The sequence below is a fragment of the Aspergillus flavus genome, chromosome 4 (genome assembly GCF_009017415.1).
Source record: "Aspergillus flavus chromosome 4, complete sequence".
Classification (NCBI taxonomy): Eukaryota; Fungi; Ascomycota; class Eurotiomycetes; order Eurotiales; family Aspergillaceae; genus Aspergillus; species Aspergillus flavus.
The window spans coordinates 17,546-40,726 of record NC_092405.1 but is presented as its reverse complement, the minus strand read 5'-3'; the positions used below and the strand labels follow the sequence as shown (position 1 = coordinate 40,726).

At 48.0% G+C, this 23,181-nt stretch overlaps 8 protein-coding genes across 8 annotated transcripts; 5 read left to right on the top strand and 3 right to left on the bottom strand.

Moving 5' to 3' along the window:
- Nucleotides 1–111: 111 nt before the first annotated feature.
- Nucleotides 112–1,857, bottom strand: F9C07_3175 (uncharacterized protein; the record flags this gene model as incomplete). The annotated part of the gene is given in 4 exon segments (XM_071511067.1): nt 112–431; nt 450–764; nt 829–880; nt 955–1,857. 4 exon segments carry the CDS (start codon nt 1,855–1,857, stop codon nt 112–114), a joined length of 1,590 nt encoding a protein of 529 aa, XP_071366186.1.
- Nucleotides 1,858–2,644: 787 nt separating this feature from the next.
- F9C07_2105782 (uncharacterized protein) lies at nt 2,645–5,196 on the top strand (the record flags this gene model as incomplete). Its single annotated transcript, XM_071508997.1, has 6 exons — nt 2,645–3,134; nt 3,202–3,416; nt 3,592–3,766; nt 3,829–4,464; nt 4,556–4,658; nt 4,731–5,196. The coding sequence occupies 6 exons, from the start codon at nt 2,645–2,647 to the stop codon at nt 5,194–5,196; spliced, it is 2,085 nt and encodes a 694-aa protein (XP_071366185.1).
- A 512-nt stretch (nt 5,197–5,708) lies between these two features.
- Nucleotides 5,709–7,369, top strand: F9C07_2105781 (putative pheromone response protein; the record flags this gene model as incomplete). Its single annotated transcript, XM_041291671.1, has 3 exons — nt 5,709–5,886; nt 5,949–6,454; nt 6,509–7,369. 3 exons carry the CDS (start codon nt 5,709–5,711, stop codon nt 7,367–7,369), a joined length of 1,545 nt encoding a protein of 514 aa, XP_041145505.1.
- A 417-nt stretch (nt 7,370–7,786) lies between these two features.
- Nucleotides 7,787–8,699, bottom strand: F9C07_2212274 (uncharacterized protein; the record flags this gene model as incomplete). Its single annotated transcript, XM_071509659.1, has 5 exons — nt 8,674–8,699; nt 8,368–8,546; nt 8,038–8,283; nt 7,879–7,943; nt 7,787–7,821 (listed from the first exon to the last, which is right to left on the bottom strand). Exons 2-5 carry the CDS (start codon nt 8,400–8,402, stop codon nt 7,787–7,789), a joined length of 381 nt encoding a protein of 126 aa, XP_071366184.1. The 5' UTR covers nt 8,403–8,546; nt 8,674–8,699.
- On the top strand, nt 8,700–12,891 carry F9C07_2282852 (uncharacterized protein). The gene is made up of 5 exons (XM_071510590.1): nt 8,700–10,192; nt 10,255–10,835; nt 10,921–11,021; nt 11,114–12,178; nt 12,255–12,891. The coding sequence occupies exons 1-5, from the start codon at nt 9,136–9,138 to the stop codon at nt 12,586–12,588; spliced, it is 3,138 nt and encodes a 1,045-aa protein (XP_071366183.1). The 5' UTR covers nt 8,700–9,135; the 3' UTR covers nt 12,589–12,891.
- A 2,248-nt stretch (nt 12,892–15,139) lies between these two features.
- F9C07_2105778 (uncharacterized protein) lies at nt 15,140–16,037 on the top strand (the record flags this gene model as incomplete). The annotated part of the gene is made up of 3 exons (XM_071508996.1): nt 15,140–15,269; nt 15,445–15,794; nt 15,843–16,037. 3 exons carry the CDS (start codon nt 15,140–15,142, stop codon nt 16,035–16,037), a joined length of 675 nt encoding a protein of 224 aa, XP_071366182.1.
- Nucleotides 16,038–21,348: 5,311 nt separating this feature from the next.
- F9C07_2231826 (uncharacterized protein) lies at nt 21,349–21,741 on the top strand (the record flags this gene model as incomplete). The annotated part of the gene is made up of 1 exon (XM_041285708.1): nt 21,349–21,741. The coding sequence occupies one exon, from the start codon at nt 21,349–21,351 to the stop codon at nt 21,739–21,741; it is 393 nt and encodes a 130-aa protein (XP_041145502.1).
- A 322-nt stretch (nt 21,742–22,063) lies between these two features.
- On the bottom strand, nt 22,064–22,552 carry F9C07_2105776 (uncharacterized protein; the record flags this gene model as incomplete). Its single annotated transcript, XM_041285705.1, has 1 exon — nt 22,064–22,552. The coding sequence occupies one exon, from the start codon at nt 22,550–22,552 to the stop codon at nt 22,064–22,066; it is 489 nt and encodes a 162-aa protein (XP_041145501.1).
- Between the last annotated feature and the right edge of the window lie 629 nt (nt 22,553–23,181).

The following is a 23,181-nucleotide window of genomic DNA, read 5'->3' as shown; positions in this document are numbered from 1 at the left end:
ATCTTTAGTATAGAACTCTTGCCTAAATAATGAATTGTACCCAATCATCAAAGTAAAATACACATAGAGAAGGCGGAACGGAACCTAATCCGGTATTCGGGCCTAGATAGTCTATTCAATCGCAACATCACCAATCAGAATAAGATCCCTGGGAACCGCCAGCCCAGTACTCTTATCGGCGTTCGCAACAGGGGAATGCGCCTTAAAGATCTCTTTCCCAGGGAAGAACACATTAGTGGTGAGGACGTAGTCCAGAGCATCCATGCTGAGATCGATGTTCGGCTTCGGGGAATGGATATCCTTATAAAAGTATGAGTAGCCCGTCGATGCGCCTGCCCAGTTGAGCCAGAACGTAGGCTCAGCGGCTGTCTGAATTGTCTTGTATTCATCGTCTCCTTTGAAATCGAGTTGGAGCAGATTAGGATGCGCAGCTGTGCCTCCAGACTAACTGCCAACGGCGTTCCAGGCGAAGTTCAAAGTGACATTCCCACCAGAAAGGATTGGCTTGCCACCGGCGACGCCGGGGTCCCGGTAGTAGCTCCATTTACTGGTCTTCGAATCACTTGTGAGACTGACTGTTACTGGTTTCGAGCTGGCTGTGACCACATCCTGACTCACTGTTATTTCCGTCGGGGGCGTGTCCACAGGCAGGTCAACTCCCTCGCCTTTGCTGTACTCCCACTGCCAGAAGAAGTACTTTTCCTTGGTGTCCAGTGCCTCGACGTAGATGTTTTCGGCCTGCATGTCGCCCTCGAATGCTAGTTCTGTTGATGCGTTAGCACTTGTATAGACATTTTCTTTTTCCGTTTGGAGGTCTTTTCAACTAACCCCCCGTGTTGTCCTTCTGCTTCACATTCTTGAAATTGCGCAAGAGGCTTGGCTAAATGCAGGGTAAAGAAGATTTGTCAGTACTTATTAGTGGAAAGCGTACACCGAGTCTGGCTTGGTACATACTATGAAGAAACAATTGGCCATTGTGTGGCTGCTTATGATTACACTGGCTGAGCTAGCCTTAGGGATCGGGCACCGAGTCTGGCCATCAGGTCGGAAATTGAGCGGATTCTGCCCACTGGGCTGTTGACCACCCCTCTCTCCACCTTTCACGCTGATCCACGTCGTAAGAACACCAGGAATACGACGGTCATTGTCCGGGGGTGTGATGCTAAAGTTGAAGGCCACGGGTTCCAGCAGCTTGTTTACGTAGCTGGGTGTATACTTCGACAACCCCCTCAGATAGTAGTAGATCTCCTTGGCATCGGCGAAGTGCTCTGTGATGCCGGTTTCAATAGGCGCTGCCAAATTCTTCATAGTCGTATCGGTGGATATAACCTTTGCTTCCATGTTGCGAAAGACAAGGCAGAGCCCGTTACCGCGACCGTTTCCAGGGTCCAATTGGATGGTGTAGTCCTTGGTTGCTCCCTCGACAATACCGTTCTTGCTGTCTGGGACGAAGGTCGTCCCGCCATTGCTCTCAATGCGCTGACCGGCACAGTTGAACAGTGACACTATCAATCGCAACTGAGTACCTGCGGCTATCATTTCTTTGCCCTTCCCCGTAGTGGGGAACTCGTACGTGCCCGTGAGCTCGCTGACTAGGGCCACTTGCGTAGTGCCTGCCAAAAATTGAAGGCGAGGGTTTTTGAGCTGCAGGTCAAACGTTCCTTCCGCCACTATAATCCAGAAGTCCACTTCTTTGGTGAATGGCTCTATCTGAAGGATTTCCTCGAGCTTGGTTGAGTCGGCTTGAAGCAGCTCGTTGATCTTGTCCTCGTCGTAGGAGACCACAACATCCCACCTGTTGGTCGTCTGGTGACCCTTCATATGGTTGACAAGGTCCGTCAGTGGAAGCCGTTCCATGGCCACGGTGTGAAGAGTAAAGAGAGACTATCTTCAAAATTGTTGAATCCTGAAAGAGCCAAAGCGAAATTGATTGAGAGCAATAGTAAGCTGATACGACGGTTGGAAGGAACATAACGTCTAATGGCCGCAGATTGTTGCCCTATTTAACCCTGATCAAGTCATCGTTTCACCGGTATGTGCGTCTGTTATCCGTCACTTTCACCCTCTTCGTAGCTGAAAGACCTCTCAGCTGAAAGGCCTCAGCTGAGAGAAGCGATGTGCGGTGGTTGTGATATGAGATGCATTAGTTGCCCCATCCCTGCTCCTAGATCGGGAAGAACTTCCACCTCACGACTGAAACGTGTCTCATCTATGCGGAACACATCAGAATCTCCGATTCTCTCAAATTCCCCGTTAAAGATCTCGGGATCTTCTCTATTCCCTTGAGGTGAATAAGACCGTGGACATCGATGTCTCTGGAAAGTCCGTCAGTGCCGGGTTGCCAGTAAGTGGAGCGGACAAAGAGGGCGAGCGAAGGGAGGATGGCGCAGATGCAGGCAATATCTGGATATTTGTCCAGGACTTCATTAAAATTGACACAAGAGCTCAGGTTCAAAGCGTTCGGCGGCGATGGTAGCCATGGAGGCAATTCAACCGGCCCGGGAAAGAAAGGTGGGGATGGAAGGAATTAGGGAAACGGAGGTTCGTATTCTTGCCTGACATTAGTTGCCCCCCCCTCCTTGTCCAACAGAAGTCCCATTAACGTGGCACAGGAAGTATCGAATTTCTGTATGGAACCAAGGCTATGAAGTCTCTGAATGCTGCCGGCCGTCTTTATTCTCAGCCATGGCCCGAGGCCGCATTGAATCTATCCCAGGATGTAACAGGTACCGGGCTCCCCTACCTAGTCCAGGCCACTAACAAGCCGATCGTGGAGCTCTACCGTCAGGTGAGCGAACTAATGAGCCGGCTTATTACTGTACTCGGAGATTTTGCGGATAGTAACAAAGACGTCCAACCCGTACGAGAACTACTGGTGACAAACTTGAAATCAGTCAACGCCCCAAAGACTGTTTCGGATTCAAGTGTCCAAGAGTTCGAGCAGGCTCTCCAGAAGCTCAACGACGACCATGTGGATGGGGCGATCAGATTGCTGCAAGTCAGTCTTGTGACACTTCAACCTGCTAGCGGATCGATGTTGACCACGGTTGTCTTGAGCGTGGTGATAAGCCTCCAGTCGAATGTAGCGAGCATCAAACGGAGTGTAGTGGCCATGACCAACAACACTAACGCTGGTACGTGTGACCCTGTTTCCCCATTCCAGTCATTGACGAGGTGTTGGCTAACCTAGTCCATGGATAGGAGTGGGGGCAGTTGGGGGCATCAATAGCAATTACCCTCCGGCTCCATCCGGAAACACGGGGAAGGATGGACAAGCTGATGGTGCTCGTACGGCTGAGAATTTGCCCTTCGATGGAACTGAGAAGGACGCTGCCTTCAGTCAAGCCTATGCGTTCCTTGACCAGTGCCAGATGCTCCTGAGCAAGGCGGATAAGTCTTTCTTCGCAAACACAACTGTAGAGAGAGAGGGCATCAGGCCTGTACCAGCGGATTATTGCGCGTTTAGCATTCTTGACACAGCTTGAGCAATAGGATAGGAGCTCTCGCTTGGGCACTGCATATAAGGCGTTGGAGAAGACATAGAAAGTTACAATATCACCTATCATTGAACTGCGTTCGATCCGTACCCAGGCGGAGAACAGATTCAATAGATTGATCCTTGACCAGGATATGTTTGGACACAGTCCCGACTGGGCCCCACGTCTCTCCTTTGATTACTACAAGGAAGAGGTCGAAAGGGAACTAGCGGATTTGAAGGATGTAGAGAGAGTGACGGATAACTACTTGAAGGCACTCGAAGAAGGCCGTGCGACAGAGAGGCTGGCCGCGGAGGGAATCAACTCCATGATCCCTAGCTAAACGCTGCAGAGAGTAAAATCCAACTATTGACGAGCAGCAATGGGCCTCTTACAACTAATGCGTTTAAAATTGCTACCTTCACACCCCTGATTGAAGAGAAGCGCGCAGATATCGAACAACGGTTCTCGAACGTCACGGTCCACTCCACCTCCGACCCCAGAATGATCCTCGAGGCACTGGCTACACTGACCTCCATAAAACCTAGTTTTTCCTCCCTGGTAGATCTCTCCACGTTTGGATACGATGCATATAAGTCGACAACGGTAGCCACGGATGTTCAAGGAAACAAATTCAACAAAGCCTACGTGATCTACCAGCTGGCGACATGCGGCAATACTTTACTATCCCTGTCGACCCCGTACGAGACACGGAAGGATAAGACTATTGCGGTTGACGACCCTAGCTGCATTAAAATATTAACCTCGGTCGATGACATCAAGAGCATTCTAAACCAGTTCAAGGGTTCCATCGAGGAGAAGTATCGCAAGGAATTGAGTGATGCACTTGACGATTATGTCGATACCATATTGATGCGGAACGATGCAATTCTGGAGTACAATGCTGCCATCCAACTTTTGTTCGAGGCCGAGAGCGACCGACAGTATTACCTGGCACAGGCAGAGAAGCTCGGAGAAGAAGGCATCAGTGTGAACCCCGATCTCCCCGCCATTGTCTTCTGGCTGCGGAAGACCGAATAGTTTCCGGTTGTCACTCATGCAATATCTTAACTACGAAGCCGCCGCAATCAGGTTCTGGCGTCTGCTGGATGATATTCCTCTGCTGGAGCCAGGAGCCCTTCCGAGTTACACGTATCTCCAGTCGTCGCAGGCCCACCTGCGGTCAGCGTTCGAAAGGAGCCTTGAGCGATATTCCAGTAGCGTGCGGAGGATATCAGCTCTCTGACGATGTAGTGGAGCAGCTGAAAATGCGCAAGCCTTCTGCATCGAGCCAGGACAAGATATTCATACGGCCGTTGTCTCTCTTCCCGAGCATACCGTCCCGTTCGCAGGGCGCGCTGATATCCGCCTCAATCAAGTACGACTCTGGCTTTTCCCAGTCACACTAGACGCTAGCGATGGCCTTGGAAGAAAGTTCCTCTCCATCCAATTGATCCATACAGGAAACGAGACGATCCTGGATGATGACGACACTTCGTACAAGTTCACCCACGATGCGGTATATATTGATTTTGAATACAACGTTGACAATATCAAAGAGTTACCAGACATCCAAGGTGCAGAGGTCCGAGTAGAACAACAGATTCAAGACCATACCATGGGAACTTCTACGGGAAAGAGTGCTGTTGCTGCTTTAGGGCCGTTCACGAAATGGCAGGTTATGATTAAAACCAGTAATGTTTCAATCTGGACAAGTTGAAGGAGGCGCACATGGAGTTTTGGTGAACCAACCGTCCCTCGAGGGTTCATCATGGGGATCGTGGTGCTTGATGAGCTGTTGTTGCACGGCGGAGTAAGGCGTAACAAGCATTATATATTTTATAGAAGTTGGCTGTTGGACCCGTCCCGTTAGTATTCAGATGTAATTAGTCCATAACAAGCGTTCGGGCGTTATACAGTGGAATGCTCCTCGGCCATCGACTGCCGATGCAGTTGTCATGGTTTGCTCGTTGAGGTGAAGACAGTACGAGTCAACATTCATGTCTCTATCGACGGCCACGTCACGTGCTCTCCCACGGTCACTGATCAGGACTGATACGGTGATACTCAGCAGCAAATCGGCTCCACTCCATGGGTTGATCACCCGCGTCGTGAAGCACACGCGGATCGGGTCAGGTGATCCCCGTTCCGATTGGTCCTGGTTTGTTTTTTTGCACGCGGCGATCAACTCCACTCTCTCCTCTTACTCCGATCTACAACACCTCAGCCAACATGCCTCCCCAACGCCGTGCTGGCTCCACTGGCCAGAAGAATAAGTCTTCCGGAGGCGCCAAGAAGCAGAAGCCGAATGCGAAGTCGGCCGTCGCGTCTTTAGAAAGAAAGAGGAATGCCGATGTCGTGGAAGACGAAAGGCCAGAACCACCGAGAAAAGAGCCCAAGCGACGAAAAGGTAAGGGTTCTCGTTCCCCCTTGCGTCCTGGATTGGCTGACATTGGCGCACTTGCCGTCTAGAACAACCTTTACTGCAAAATCATGTGCCGACACAGTTACTAGATGTATACGTATTCGGAACCAATTGCTATGGTGAGCTTGGTCTCGGAGACTTGACGAAGAAGTCAGAACTAGTGCGCCCAGTTCTCAACCAAAAGTTGGCAGCCGAGAGTGTGGGAGTAGTTCACGTGACCGTTGGAGGTGTTCACTCGGCGGCTTTGACTCATGACAATCGGATCCTCACCTGGGGTGTCAACGACGAGGGTACATTGGGGAGAGATACGAAACAAGAGAAGAAGAAGGGGGAGACCGGCCAGGATGGCGCGAATGATGTCAATGGCGAAACGGAGTCCGACCAGGAGAGCGATGCCGACGACATTACCCTCAACCTGAACGAAGCGACTCCTAGTCCTGTGAATCCATCACTCTTCCCCAAGGGAACTGTATTCGCTCAATTGGCAGCATCAGACAGTGCAACTTTCGCCCTTACGACGGATGGCTTAGTCTATGGCTGGGGAACATTTAGAGTACGTTTGCTAGAGCCCCGTGTCCATTCTTCTTTCTCCGACTGACGATCGCAGGGAGCTAATGGAGGTATTGGATTTGCCCCAGAAAGTAAGAAAGAACAGAGAACTCCTGTCCAGATTTCTGTTCTCAGTGATGTTGTGAAACTCGCTGCGGGTGCCCAGCACGTTCTCGCACTAACATCAAACGGCACGGTCTTCAGCTGGGGCTGTGATGAACAGCATCAACTAGGAAGACGCCGCGCAAGCCGACAACATCAATCGCATCCTCTTGTCCCTGATCAATGTGCGCTTCCTTCCGGAATTGAAGACATTGGGGTCGGATCCTACCATTCTTTTGCCCTACATCGAAGTGGCGCTGTATATGCATGGGGATCCAACAACTTTGGGCAAACGGCCGTTCCGACGAGCGCGGGCCATCATGATGCCACCGTGGCGTTTCCAACGGAGGTTCGTGGCTTTCGGAAATATGGTAAAATGGTCAGCATATGCGGTGGAAAGGACCACAGCATAGCCATTACTGCCCTTGGCGGGTGTCTGACCTGGGGTCGTATTGATAATAAAGCACTTGGAATGGGGACCGAAGATATGCCGTTGTCAAATATCATTCATGATGGATACGGAAGACCCCGGATACTGAAACAGCCGCATATGCTCAATGGCATCAGTGACCGGATCATATTCGCAACCGCAGCGTCGGATCACTCCTTTGTCATTACAGAAGCCGGAAAGGCCTACAGCTGGGGCTTCAATGTTCAAAGTCAAGCTGGTCAACCTGGCCTTGATGAGGTAGAAAGACCGACCCTTCTTCAAAGTAAGTATGTGGACGGTAAGAAACTGGTATCGGCCGCCGCTGGTGGTCAGTTCAGTATCGTGACAGGGAAGCACCTGGCAACGACTGCAAGTTCCCATCAATGATATGCGTGCCCGCATCGATGTACGAAACACCACCAGACGCTTCTATTCCATAGGGGATACAGGACCATGTCGTGTGTTGGGGGTGGGGTATATTGATAGATAGCGTATAAAAGTGATTCTCTTGGTATAGAAGGAAATGTATTTAATACTAATTAGTCTACTATTAATGATTCACCAGATATTAAATTATCTATTTACCATTATCTATACAGACCCGAACTGCATAAAGAATTTTAATCCTATGTCCCAACTGGTATTGCATAGGAGACGACTCTTTGGGTCTCATTGCATTGTCATTAACAGCCAAGGTTCGATAGTACTGCCTGTAACCTGGATATGGTAGGAGCCCAGACTGTATTCCAGGGTCGGGAACTCATATGGACCGGATTAATACTTTAATAGCGAGCACTTCCCTGCTTACTCGCCCGGTACGTTTTTACATTCCTTGATATCTATAAATGGGTGTAATAGATAAGAAAGACAAAAGGACAAAGCATAAGATAGCTCACAATAAGTCATGATAGAACTGAAGATGGAGATAGACTCTGATTCCTCCTCGACTCCTAAATCAGTACTAGAACAGATGATGCTTAGCCAGAGGGTCTTAGCCATCGATACTCAATGAAGCATGCTCCAAGAAAGCACAGAACAGGTTGTTTCAGTCTTACACGTGGAGCTGCAATCTATCTCTACCGCTGAGCTTTTTCCGAGACTCGCCCACAACCAGATTCTTTTGTCCGACCATATACGTCAAAGGAAGCTTCATGAGAATATTGGAGTCATCGCCCAGAGCGGCAGCATACTCTCTATTCGTGTAGAGCTTATCCAATTGTCCCAGTTCCGTACATAGAGCTGGACACAACCATTGTAGTGGAGAGCGTTTTCTCAGAGGCTTTGAGTACGGGCTTTCATCTCTAGTGTATGGTAGTGCTATGGCGTGTTCAACTAGATTAGTCCCCCGGAAACAGGAATTGATATCGTGGTTGGATCGAATTCACCTGGACATATGGCAGAATGTTTGCTTGAGAGGCATGTGTTGCAACGGCAAGGTCTATATAAACGGTTTGCCAGTGCTCGAAAAATGTGTCATATGAAAGTCAATCTAGTTTGTTGAAGACCGACACTTTAATGCAGGACTAGAGATAACCAATTTCTATAAAAGAGCTGCGTCTCGGCTCTAAATAATTATAGAAAATAGGTCTTCAGCTATAATAGTTATAGCAGTATATAATCAGGGCTGTATATAGAATATACATAAGGAAATTAGTAAGACAGCAACCCTGTCTTACCAAAACAATACATACAAGTATAAGAAGGCCGTATAGTTATGTGACACACCGTCCGTCTCGAAATCGCTCTGACCTTTAAACAAAATAGTATTATCTTCTAGACCCACTGCCAAGCACTTAGTGAGTATGCTATAGTAAAGCACCTGAGGGCGGCCGCCAGCCACTGACCAGACACCGATCACTCCCATGGTCAACAAGATACCGACCGATGATAATGAAGAGGAACGACCCTCTATCTGCACTAGATGGTGCCAACCATCACAAAGCTGGGGGATACCATACGACATGACCACTGCGCCTCAGTGCGTGTAACTGGGCTTGTGGCTGTGCAGACCAACGTACCCCGCGGCCCTTCAACCCAAAGTCATCTCACCTTCACCATCTCCATGCGAGCAGAGATGATCATGAACTCGGTCTCCATTGACGTCATTCATACCACGATTCTCTTTGGCCTTCCTCGATCCCCCGCTATGAGCGATGCCACCCGAACCGCATGAGTTCGAGTTTGCGATCGTCTGCGCGCTGCCTCGCGAGTTCGATACGGTAGAAGCCTTGCTCGACGAGCGCTATAACAATATCACCACACTGCGGCATTATGGCGACTCAAATTATTACCAGACCGGAAGGATGGGCGTTTCGAATGTTGTCGTCGTCTGCCTCCTCGATATGGGCAGGGCGAGTGCTGCTGGAGCCGCTGCGAGCTTGCGATCGAGTTTTCCACACATCAGCTTGACCCTTGTCGTTGGGATTTGCGGAGGCGTTCCCTTTCCCAATACCCGGGGAGCCGAACTAATTCTGGGTGACGTTATAATCAGTCATCAGGTGATGAAATTCGATTTCGGGCGACAATACCCGGACCGCTTTGAGCGGCGGGGAGGCATCAAGGAGACTCTCGATCGCTCGAACTGGGCGGTTCTATCGCTCCTGGCAGGCTTGTCTACACGGGCAATGAGGAAGCAGTTTCGAGACTTGCACAGCCAATACCTGCAGACACTGCGGAAAGATACCGTTTGGGCTTATCCTGGCGTCGATAAAGACCGCCTGTTTCCCGCCTCGTGTGAACACAAGGCCACCGGCGACTTAGAACGGCCTACAGATTGTGATCGCGTTGGGTGTGAAGGGGCACTGATTACACGAGCACGTCTCAGCAGCGAAACTAACCCTCGGCCCTGCATACACCTCGGACCTATTGCGTCGAGCGACACTGTGATGAAATCCGCTTATCATCGTGATAGACTAGCACGTGAAGAGCATATCATTGGATTTGAAATGGAGGGTGCTGGCGTCTGTGAAGTTCTTTCTTCACTCGTGATCAAGGGCGTATGTGACTACGCGGACAGTCACAAAAACAAAGAATGGCAAGACTACGCGGCTGCTTCTGGTGCATCTTGTGCCAAGGCTCTGCTCGAGTGCTTAACCTGTACCACATACGAAGAATGTGAGTTGTCCAAGGAATTTGGAAATACAGTCCATGGCTCATTATCTGGTCAAGGTGCATTCTATACGTCTTCAAGAACATTCCCAAGGAGCATAGGTACGTTTATGACTGCCTTGCCATCATGCGGGACTGACAACTGTGCTCTCCACATCTTTTAGGCATCCCATGTACAATGGTGAGCCGGTCAAATAGTTATATGGCTGGGCAGTCCTTCGCAGAGAGAGCTGCGCACGATCCAGGCGTCTTTTCCCAGTTCCTCAATGTGCCCATTAGGCGGTTACAAGGAGGCACTAACCCCCCGTTCCTCGAGCAATCTGTACTGCCAGCTGGACTTGTCGCGGGAGAGACTACGCACAAGGAGTTGGTAACAGGTAATCAGTTATTCCAGTCAGTGCCCTATAAAACCTTCTTTGGCACGGTGTACTGCCGCACGGAGATCGTCCAGAGGCGAGTTGCTATTGACAACGAAATTGCAGAGCAGAGAGAGACCAGAAGAACAATGGTCTTCTATCCCGCATCTTGGCTGCGGAGGCTGGGGATGCGGTACGGACTCAATGCCATGGCGAGCTATCGGCTTGGCTCATGGAAATATGGTCTGAGGCCCGTGTACGCAGTTCCGGATAACTCGCTGATTTTTCGCTTTTGCGAGACCGGAAATGTCGAGGCTGTTCGCGAGATGTTCTTATCGGGAGAGGCATCGATCTACGACACCAACAGCTGGGGATGGAGTCTGTTGCATGTGAGTTTAGACCAGCCACCGGGCGCTCTGAAAGGGGTGGCCGTTGCATCGCCCGCTGGTGACAGGACTCTAATTTATCTCACAGATAGCCGCACTAAAAGGTCATTCTCGATTGGCAAAGTTCCTCATCGCTCATGGTGCTGATAAGAGAGCCTTTGCATATGAGATGGTGTTTGTGGCTCACCAGTTAGTGTCCCTTTTCGAGTCACAGTACAGCGCAACACAAAATAAACTCACGGCAGTACACCAGAGACATTTATCGGAAACTCTACTTTTAGACACGAGCACGTCGCTGTGATGTATTTGTTTGCAGATTGTCTTGAGTTTTCCCAGCCAACATCGAATGGGTGGATTCTCCTCACGCACGAGAATGATATACACGAAGACAGGGAGCCTTTCGCACCAGTGGCACATGAGTATTATTCATTGCTACTGCGCAAATACCGCGAGGATTTGACAAGAACCTTTGACGACCACGGGCTTCTCTATGCCTTACGTTTAGCCAGCGAGAGAGATGATCTTGTCAGTATAAAATTTCTCCTTGACTTCGTACCTGACCAGCAGCGGTACACTGAAATTACGTCCGGCTATGCCTTTGGTGAGCCTTTTGAGTCCATTCTCAGCGACTGCTTCTTGGTTCACGAGGCGCTCATTGATAGGGGCGCGGATCTTCGGGCATTCAATGGGGAAACGCCAACGGCAAGATCACTGCGGTCTTCTTTACTATTCTTCCGTTGGTCCTCTACGGTGCGCGCGTGGTACCCAGATATCAACCGCTTGGTTTCAGATGAACTGACAGAAAGACATCCACCGAGCTTAAACGGGTGGAACCGGGAAACGCTTCTCGATCTCTGGTCAATACAGCCAATACAACGACCACCCAATCGACGACTGGATCAGGGTGATTTTATATACCCCGACGAGGTTGAGTGTTGCAATTGTGGCCTAGAGGCCAGGATGCTAGACATTCAGAATAAAGGGTATATGTTGGAGCCGTGGTGGGAAGAAGTCAAGCATCGTATCAGAATTCGCACTTGCCTATGTTCGAAGCAGGAGTGGCTACGGGATGGTCGTCCGCCAGAATCCCATACTCACGCTAACTCAGAGCATATGCAGGATACACTCAATGAGGATGAATATGATGCTTATCAAACTCAAAACTCGGAGGCCGCTCCATCCAGACAGAGTGCCGAAAGTCGCGTTGGCTTATGCACTGATGCTCGAGATAAAAGAGGCAACGGTGAACAACCTGCTGCACCGCATGCCGCCGAAAGCGTGATCGCAGACACTAAATCTCAGCCGGATGCAGATTTTTCCGATTCTTCAATCGATGAAACTGACAGGTCAGCATTCCACAATAACGGTCCGATACTTTCACAAAACTGTATAAACTGTTTAGATACTAACCTCGCGGTGCAGTAACCTTCTGTACCTCCCATTCGAGCTAGTCCTTCAAGATTACTATAATTTATACGGCCCCTGGTCTGGATACTACAGATCAGGGGAGATATTCTGCCTTCGGTGTTTTGCCAATCTTGAAAGCTGGGATTCACTCCTTTTTCCTGACGACACTCGCTCTCAGTTAACTGACAATGTGGAAGATGGGGATAGTTCGCAGCGGAGTACAGATTGCGCGCAGGATGAGAATCATGAATCGGACCCAGTCAACGAGTATTTTGCTTACTCGGAGCCAGAGGAAGAGACGGGGGCAGTAGAGGAAGAAGAATATATTGATCCCTTGGGGATCGATTGAACAGCTGGTGACGGGAGGCAATGGACTTTTCCGGATCTGCAATTTGCTAGCGCTCTCTAGCGCTCCTATACCCTAGTATGTTGGGGATGTAGGGTGCTGTCACGGAGCCGATGCAGAATCGGCCCGTAGGACATATAGAACCCCCGGGGCTCCTACCCCTGCTCAATCTACATATATCCCAGCTTCTTTTGTAGTTCTGAACCAGTCTTAGAGAGATTAATATCTTGATTTTTTAGCTCTTTTTTTAATAAAAAGATTTACTGATTATTTAGTTAGAATTCTAAAAGAAAGAACTTTCTAAAAGAGAAGGATTCTTAAGCTATTTAAGCGCTACTAAAGATATAGAAAAAAAAGATAGAAATTAATTTTCTTTATATTTATTCTACTATTTAATTAATAATAGAGCTTTATTTTGTATTTTCTATTTTCTTATTTAATTAATAGACTATTTATTTTATATAGTAGATTTTTTATTATAATTCTAATTTTTTTTTTAACTATTTAAGAATTGTAATAATACTAAAAAGTATAAAATAAACTATTATATTATTTTCTAGAATATAATCTAACTAAATAAGGCTTTCTATTAATTATTTATAACTTTAATTATTTAATAATATCAGCAATACTAGTAGTTTTAATAGGATCTATTTAAATACCCGCTACGCACATGTGGGTTCTGCCAGCTACCAATCAACGATACAGTGGGCCTGGGTGGGAGCCAGACTGGGTCTAGTGGCTCCTTCTCTTTACCTATATCGTATTTACCTAAAATTCGGTGATTCTTCGACAGGAAACGCTTACGTCTGAGTCAAGCGCCAGGATGGATAAAGTCACATACAATCTGTCCCTCCCTTGTTCGGTGTGACCGGTTCACTTCATAACTCGGCCTCTGATAATTGTGCGCAGTTGTTCGGTAGCCTAAGCCGCTGATGCGAAATATCGGCTAGCTTTATCCTGTTTGCCTTGGCCCTTTCTTTTTTTCCTTTATTTTTTGCCCGCTCACAGTAGGAGCTAGTGGCTTAGTTGTTGCACACAGCTAGGTATCTGACCGCCTTCGCGATTGGGGAGTGAAGTTCGTGGGTTACAGTAATAATTCCTTGGGGTATCTACACAGATCCGTTGTAGATTTAAACCATGAGAGTCAGCCGTGAACGCAATTGTGTGTCCTCAAGCTCAGCAGTTAGCCCCGTTTTGTTGTCTCTAGCCAATGTTCTCTTAACGGGGCTTAATTTATGGACAATCTACCTAGCCTAGCAGGGCGTTTCACCTGCTGGTTCATCGTCATGGTAGACGATCAGACCATGGACAACCAGCCGCCGCAGCTTTGCAATGACGGTAATGGTTCCTCGGGGATCTTAGGGAGAAGTCACTCAAATTTATTATCGCTGTGGACCGATTCTACTGCTTCCCCACATTGGGCACTACCCGCTGCAGGTTGCTGGTCGTATGGGCGACCAGGGTTACAGGAACTTTCTGAGCACCTCAAATCGGTCGGTGGGTTCCTCGGTGGTGAAGGAGCAGTAGCGTCGGGGAAAGGCGTCGCCAAAACTGCTCATGCGGTCATGAGAGCCAATTCAAGCCAATTGGAAACCAGTGCGACGGCCCAACACAGTGGAAGCCAATTATGATCTTTGAGAGACCTTGCTTCTTTCTCCACCTATGCGGCCAGGATCATGTCAAGGCAGTGGGAGGTAAACGCCAATAGGGCATTAATGCTTCATCAAGGAAACACGACTTATCATGCCAGTGTTTCCGAAATACGCTTGTCCTTCGTTTCCGTGTGTCACCACTAATGGAAGAGTTATCCTTAGAAAGGCTTTATTTATGGTGGAATCACCCAAACACAAATAGGAAAAGTAAAGGAAAGGCCTTTCCGAACAAATTCCGGTCTGCTATTTTCTCCGGATCAATTAATAGCACGAAAGCAACACCGGCGTGGCAGGACAGAATTTGGCCCCTGGACCCCGGTCACTCGGACGAGAGTTGTGCTCCAATGTTACATTCTATTCCTGTATGAGCGATGTATAATGACTGCGCCGCAATCAATAGGCCGATATTGGCTGGTCTAAGCGCGGATCTGAATTAGAGCAGTAGCCCTTTGTCCTGAGTTGTTTCGCCAACTAAAGGCGTCCAGCATGGAACAATTACTGGGCAACAATGACGCTCTTGCTCGGAGGGGTACCTCTTGTCATCTCCTGATCGAATGGCATCCCTAACGCAGAACCGTCTGGAACAAGTACATTTCAATGATAAGACTTAAATGCACGCCAGCTATGGAACAAATAGCCAATGAAAAGAGAGAACTTATTGTTTCCCCAGAGACTGAAAACCAGGTCACGTCACACCAATGAGTATCTTTAACTATCCGAAGTATGCTTATTAGAGCGACCCCCGTCCCATGTAATCATGAGTGCTCCACCTGCGAATTTGGTTCAGCAAGCAAGACATATTATGTCCCGATTCCTCCAGTCAGCTGGCACCTATGTTGTATGAGAAAACTTAACGAGGTTCAGTATCGAAATATTCGCAATAAACGACAGTCAGTACCATGAACACGAGTGACGATATCCAGATTGAAGGCGACCGTAGAGGAGGAGAAAGGGCCTCATCTGAGAGAAAATTGCGAGAAGTCAGCCTTCAAAGGAAACTCCAGAATCGTCTCGCACAACGCAAGTTCCGTATGTACCTGGCTCGGTTTTTTTGTTCTGCTTCCTAGACTCTCTCCAAGTCTTGCCACTTTCTTCTTCCTTCTTCTCTATTTGGTGTTCTCATCAGATGTCGGGCAAGTTTTGCTGTTAGAGGCGTGTTTAAGTGTAACGGCCGGAGCATTGGATATTAACGAAAATTTTGTAGGTGCAAGAGCAAAGTTGCGTAAAGAGAGCCTGAGGCACACGGCTCAATCGTTGCACCCAGACAATAAGTCATCTGATCCCTCTTATATTAGCCAAATCCCGGTACAACTACAACATTGCCCAGACAGCTCTCTTCCAAATGTTTCCGGCTTTGACTCGTCAGCATGCTGGGGTCAAAATGTTCCTCTACCTGACACCTACTCTGACAATGCGATGAGACGAGGACTTTGGGCATGGCCCCCAGAACTGCTTTCAAACAGCCAGACTTTGGAGTCATCCAATGAAACAAACGTTCAGATGTACCAGCCTTATTCGCAAATGCCTCGGCCTATCAGGAACGAGAACCCTGAGGTAAGCAGCCTAGTCTACGGCTTGAGCTTTTGCTAATCAATGCTTTAGAATAGCAACGCGATAGTTAATGATAGCCAATCCATCGTAAATGACACCACTGACGGAAAGGCAACAGCTGCCTTGGAACTCTCATCGAAGAGGGTCCGCTATACTCCGCATCTTATTCGGACGGCAGATAATGTAAGGTTAATGGAGAGAAACGCAGGGGAACCCCAACTGACCAAAGCATCGGCAGGGAAATGAGGAAGAGATCAAAGAAAATGCAGTGGCAACCCTGCTAAAGCAAAAGGTCACGCTCAGTACAGAAGGAAAGGAGCTGTTTGACAAGATATCTGAATTGTATCATCTCGGGGTCATACTTGAAGTAATCCCCAGAGATGCACAGTTCATCCGCCTCTTTTCTTCCGCCAGAGAGAGGTTTTTTTCTTCGCTGGAGTCATCCGACAGCCTGGTATTTCCAAATTTCTGAGTAACTATGCGGACAGCGCTATTAGTTATGATAGTGGCACTGAGTGACTGGGAAGTGTAGCGTTGCGTATAATACGTCTGAGCACCAGGGATTAGTAATTGGCGTCGATTTTGTTTCAGCCTGGTCCTAAGCCTTTCTGGTAGAGACGTCTCCTAGTCATCAAGTGCTTGTTGGGGTCCAAAAGTACATGTGGGCATTCTTGATGTGCTCAGCAAATCCACCCTCCGTAGCAACAATACCGCTGAGCAATTCGTGATACATAATTCACGAGTGCCGCCTAAAATGGCTCCCAACAAGTCTATGCCAAAGCCAGCCAATTCGCATCTTTTCTCCCTATTTCCTTCAGTATTCCTTCTGTTCCCGTATCGCAGGGTTGACATCTCCGTTCTCAAGAGCACGTTCAAGCAATCTAGGTACAAGTAGTAACAATTAGCTCTGCTGCTTTCCTCAAGTTCCAGCTGAAGTCCTCATGCTAGGCAGCAGGAAAGCGGTTGACTATAGCGTGTGCCAAAGTCCTTGATCACCAGGAACCCACCCTTTCCAGTCATGGCTGCACATAGGCGGGCTGACAGTATTGTCAAGGTATTAAAACACCACCGTCTAACAGAGCTGCTAGTCCAATCAATCTCGCCAGTTGACCATTTTCACTCACCATCAGTGACAGATTCTTTTTTGTTAGAGGCCACATGAACCAGATTTCACACAGTCATCTAACGGGACAGAAAGGCCATCCATTCCGTAGTCTCTTTCAGATCAGCTCTTCCCATGGTCATCGTCCAGAGGTTCCTACCGATATGAATTGGACGACAGAAAACGTTGGTGTCACATTGAAGGAAACCTGTTGTTCCTAGAACGGATTGATCGTCTCGAAGAATTCTTCGGAAACATGGAAAAGATACCGGACGATACGTGGTGCGGGCATGGTACGTATATTATAGGTGGGATTTCTAGTTGAGCCAGTTGGCAGTAGGCAGCCATCGGATCACCTTTCAATTCACCACGTTAGTACGCTCGAAGATTCAGTACAACTTTTAAGATATGTATTACGCTTTTGGCTAATCGCGCTGCGGCGGTCCAGAATATATTCTCAACAATTATAATTTCACAATACCCGCGTGTCAAGAGGCACCTAGCAAAGGACCGAAGAGAGAGGGGTTGGTACATGGCAGGTCAGGCCTTGACATTACGTGGGTCTATCTCCTCGTGTCTGCCGCGCGCAAGATGAACTAGCCAGATGCCCTACTCGTTCAACAAACAAACAAAAGGTAATCGAGAGTGATTCGGTCATATCAACATTTCCCGGTAACAGTATTCCTCAAGTCTCACTAATAATGTAATTCGTGTAAGTGCTTTCGTCACAGTAAACGAGAGTAACAGTCATAGCAGCATTTGGCCCCCAAGAGCATCTCTCAGATCTTACTGATGATGTATCCCGCCCAATTTCCGGGTGCCTGGAGACATGTAACTGAGCCCCCATTCACGCGTATGATCTCTTGCCCGGTGCATTGCCGATTAAGGTATCCCGTCAGGCGCCATTGCCCACCGCCATTGAAAGAGAACTGGGAACAACCATTGGCGTTGATAGGTGAGCACCCCGCTGGGGATTCCCCCGCTCCTGAAGTATCACCAGTGCCACGGCAGGCCCGGCCGGGGCTGTAACAATTAAACATATAACGATCGCGCTTCTCGAGAGATGATAGAGCGATGTCTGCGGGATTGGCAGAAATGGGAGAGGCCGCGGTAACGGGTAGCAGCAGAATCACCGTTCTCGAAGAATGAATCTCATAACCGTCCGAGTATTATATTGTAGTTTGTTATTGATACCGCTCGAGTGTCCAGCCATTGTATGAATAGATCCACAAATCTGTCCCGGACCTCGGGGTTAGATGAAGGACAATGGAAGAAAAGAGCGCCTTCGCTCTGGGTGATCGAAGTGAGGGTAGTATCGGAATGGACTTTTTGAAGACGTTCTGTGATGTCGGATATGACCGAGTCTTCGATAGGAGTGGCCACAACAAGTTTGATATGAATCTCGTCCCTGTCTTCTGAATTCATGATTATTGGTAACGGAGGCGCGAAGGCTTGCTTTTATGTTTCCTCTTAATCACTGATTTCCACATAAGTTCAGACATCCATATATATGAGCTAGATGACAACCACTCCAGATAATTCGGATGCCGGTGGCCTCGCACTTTTTTCTTGGAAGATGTTAGTGCTTATGGTGCTTACGGTGCTTATGGTGCTTATGCGCCTGTTGCCTGGCGGGGAGACCGCATCGCCCCTTTTGGGGAAATGAGGCGGCGCCAATACAATTTTGTTTTAAAGGGAAAGTACCATTGCATGATAGCAGAAGTATGAGCTCATTTCACTGAGCAAGTTTTATTCTGCTAGAAGTTGAGATTGTGCTCTAAGCTTCAGGATGGGGCATGACCAAGTGCTTTTCTCTTTTACGGAGTGGTGTAACGACCAAACAGCTGATATGGAAGAGGCGTGTAGTGATGACCGTGAATGGATCAATATATGCAAGCGCTTGTCGATTGTAGATTTGATACTTTTACGGAGAGTAAACCTGTGACACAGCAAAATTCCTGGAATCTGTGTTGTTTATTGATGGAGGCTTGGGCGGCAAACATCTGTAGTGGATAGTGCAAAAGCAGCCAACAGAGGCAAAATTGCAAGCTTGGCTGTAGGGATGCGGGGTTGACAACATATTTTCCTCGGTTAGCCTGGTGAAATAAACTTGTTTTTGAAAAATAAACAGGTACGCATCCTAGTCAAAAAGGTTGTCCCCGCTTTGAGATTGCGCCTTGGAAAAGGACCTATACCAGTAATAGATCTGTAACTCTATACCTAGTAGTGAAGCTAGCTTGGCACTTGGCGTACAGCCGTTCCTAAGGTTTCAAAAGTACACATTAATCAGTTGCCCCCACGAAGTAACATCGGTTAATTCGGAAGCCAGCAACTGTTTGGACAGGAACAATTGCTGGATCTTGGGTTGATTCGGGCCGAAATCACCTGCCAGGCCATTATCACTGATTTCTCCGATTGGAGTCAAGGGTTGTACTTCCACCCCTACCCTCCAGTTGTATGGCTCTTCATTACAACTTCGCCGTAATATCTACCTTCACTACAGATGAGCTAGGTGTACAAAACCCCCATCTACATCCTGAAATCAATTAAATCGGCGAACAAATTCTGGCTGGGGGAGGATGGTAGCACTCGACCCTCGTAGGCACAGCTTAGGCCTAAGCGCAGCGTCGCGTATGCCTAATCCCCTTATGTAATCCAGGATATGCCTTTACTTGAACCCTGTACATCGATTTTCCGCGCTTTACGAAGTGTTATTAATGGAAAGGCCGCGAATGTAGACTGTGTTTGCCGCAATGCACCCTTGAGGGGCATCTCTCTTCTAGGCAAGGCAACTCAGACGAAGAAAGTACTTGCAGCTTCAGTCTCCCCTTCCGTGTGTTGTTTGCGTATTTAATGAACGTGCAACGATTTCTATAAAGACGATGATTAACTGACGGTGCATTGCAAGGAGCTTTATTTCTGCACGACCTGATGACCAGTTGACCATGTTACTCCGTAGCGACACAGAAAACTCGGTTGCGGGCATACCCCGTGATCCCGTTCCCGTATAGTCAATTCTTTCCTTATCCACAGCAATCGTTAGACGTGCAGAGAACGTGCATCTTCCATGGGGTGAGACGGCACCCCACAAACAGCCTTCAGTTTGAGTGAAAGGCGGCTGGCAACCCCTCTTCCGCAAACCTGCTATGGATTGACTGAGCTATGTCAGTACCTACCAACAGTGGTTTAAAAGGCAACCTTATTGGTCCGAAAATTTCAGACTAAACTATACCAAGCCAAGTGCGGAGCACTCTTGGCCGCTCTATCGCCTTTGGACTTGAATGATGAACTTGAATGATGGAATAGGACAATATCATCTCATCCAGTGCAAATTTCCAAAGGTGCTAATGCAGGAATTCTCAGGTGCTGAGTGTGGCTCACCATATTTCTAGTAAGACAGCGGAAACATATCGCTTATAATAGTGAATTGGAGGACATGTACATTTCTCAGGTGCTGCCTATCCAGTTTGGAAACGAGACTGAGAGTTCAGTACTTCCCTCTCCTTCAGGAGGGCACCACCATAATGTCTTCGTATGTGACAGAGTATTCTTTGGGGGCAAAAGCATAACGACGTCATAAAGTGTTGATCAGGTTTGGATGCCCTTGGCAAGGATTGGAACTAGCACAACTGTCTAGGGAATACATATTGGCATGTCGTGTAAGTAGAAGTCGAAGGAAGTATGATATCATCTCTCCCATCATAAGATTTAGCCTCTAGACACTAATTATATTAATCCTGCTTATCCTGATTATCCTGATTATCCTGCTTATCCTGCTTATCATGCTTATCATGCTCGTTCTATATAGAGGTGCATCGAGGTCACAAAATTAATGCTACGTAGTATCGCTCATTACTTATATGCTATTAGACCCCTTTAAACTAAGCGTAAAGAATCGTATTGTATTTGTTGCTTTCTGCTTTTGGCTGATCTTTACTCTATTATCTAGCGTGGCGAAAAAGGGTCTCAATCAGGTGTGTCCATATTTTATTTTATAAATGGATCGCTTTCCCCCCTCCCCCTGGATGTTAGATGGTGGACATCCTAACATAGGCCAATTATTTTCCAAATCCCATCATATCCACTACTAGCCCCCACCTCCCAATTTGTTAAGGATGGCGGCTAACAATATGGCACCGCGTGAAATAAAGGGTACTCCAGGCAGTCATAATCTCTCTGACGTCGTGGAAGATATCCTCAATTACGACTCGCATTTACCATACGAGGTCATCTACATCCCAGTTCACCCGACAAAGTACCTTTACAGAATTACTTGTGATGACATTCAGTCCGTCCCAAAAGATCGAAATTATATAAACTCCTGTCTTCTCCAAGCACGCGTCGAACGAGTACGCCCAAGAGATCCATCCAACCCAGCTGGGAGCGCCCACTTATTCGGAGAGCCACAACCCTTTCAGATCGAAGCTGTGCCAATAGAAGATAAAGCAGAAAAAAATGAAGATGCAGCTCAATAAAGTGATGGCGTTGGTCTTCGCTGCATCTTTTAGCGGTGCGGGTTCGATGCCACTTGCCAATAGCACAGGGTTCTCGACCTTGATAGAAGAGCGGCAGAACAGGGATTGGTCATTCATCTTACATCAGAATGCACGATGTACTGGCGCCGCAGATGAGTTCACTGGCGTTGGGAGTCATGGGTGTGATACCAATATACGGTATGGTAGTGCTGTTGCATTTCAGAAGACATATATGGAGCCAGACTGTGTTGTCGGCTTCTACAGTGATGCGAATTGCAACAACCTGATCGACGCCCTCGATGACACTGATGAGACTACCTGCCGCACTCCAGTTCAGGGAGGTGCTATTGTTGCTTGGGACGCAGTCTGTTAATTACTCTACGCATGCTTTGAAGGTCATCAGTAACAGAGCACATACAGTGCATGCTTTTCTGCGTCTACTCCCTAGTACATGAACAATAGCCCAGGTCGCGCCAGCCGCAATGGGGCATATATTTGGCATAATTGAATGGCGCTTTGCCAGTCACGAACGGCGAGTATTGTCGGTCATCCAATGCGCCAATGTAATTAGACTCTCCGAAATCATTCCACGAGATTATCTCAACGAACATGGGCTGAAGATACCAGACTTGCATCCAACGCTGATACCACAAGTCATCCCCCTCCAAAGCCAATTTTTATTATAGCCCGGCATGTTAGTATAGAACCAAGGGGAGACAGGCATCATATATGCCTTCCCTGCTGGCATTAGAGTCTGGTCGTAGGAAGCATCGACGTAGGTTGTCATGTTCAGATTGCCCCATGGCCATGCCGCCCAACCTATGCAAAGAAACAGAAATTTGAGTTTCTACGCAGTCATAAATGAACATGATGACGGGATCCTTACTGAACAGGCCATCAGCGACCACCCCTGCTAACTGCATGGCCGGGCCTGCTCCAACCGAAGACCAATCCGGCATAAAAAGGGAGCCTGTTAGCTCTTTAATGTTGGTCCAATCCGCAGCGTTCCGCGGCTCTTCCGAAGTTGATGCACAAGGCTTTCCCTGGCATTTATAATAGCTGTTGTAGCTTCCAAACTCATGCAGCACATAGATGACATCTTCCACTGCTTGGATATTGTAATGCCACCCTGCCGCAATGTAGAGTGCAAATGCGCCAATATGAGCATCTAACGTCAGCTGCATATTCTTCGTCCAATCGCCCACTGTGAATTCTTCTGCGATGCAACCTACACATCTTAATCAGAATGATAGTCCTACGACTCTAGCCAACGGACATGGCATGCAGTCCCATGAAATGCGCGAAGACAGCAGCAGCGTGAACCTGTGAACGGCTTAAATATAGCCACAACGAGACAGAAAAATCGAACTATCATAGTGAAAGCATCCGCTTTACACATGAGCTTCCTGGCCGATATTCTAGGAATAACCCTTCGAACATGCCGCTAGGTCCATCAGGCGACAGGTTGGATGGACGGAGTGCACGCAAGTTTCCACGTCTCAATGCGCTGGTGGTCCAAGAGGTGGAGCTTTCTCTCCAGAATCAACGTGATCTATTTCCCCTGATGGTATGTTGAGTGACTACGCTGCATTTCCACAAGCTGACTGTTTTTCAAGCAGCCATGCCATTCCTAGGGAGTGTAACATTTTCTATTCCGTACTGTCGTCGTATTACTTATGAGCTCTTTCTTCGTATCCACCATGGCCTCGCAATCGTCTATCTAGTGTCGATTTGGAATCACACATAGTCCACCTCTCTGTTCCCTCAAATCTATATATATGTCCCACTGGGAGTGATGATGTTATTCGTCAGT

Coding starts and splice junctions, on each gene's coding strand:
- F9C07_2282852 (XM_071510590.1), top strand. CDS start 9,136: ATGCCACCCGAACCGCATGAGTTCGAGTTTGCGATCGTCTGCGCGCTG. Junction 10,193..10,254: donor AACATTCCCAAGGAGCATAG/GTACGTTTATGA, acceptor CACATCTTTTAG/GCATCCCATGTACAATGGTG. Junction 10,836..10,920: donor GGGGATGGAGTCTGTTGCAT/GTGAGTTTAGAC, acceptor TTTATCTCACAG/ATAGCCGCACTAAAAGGTCA.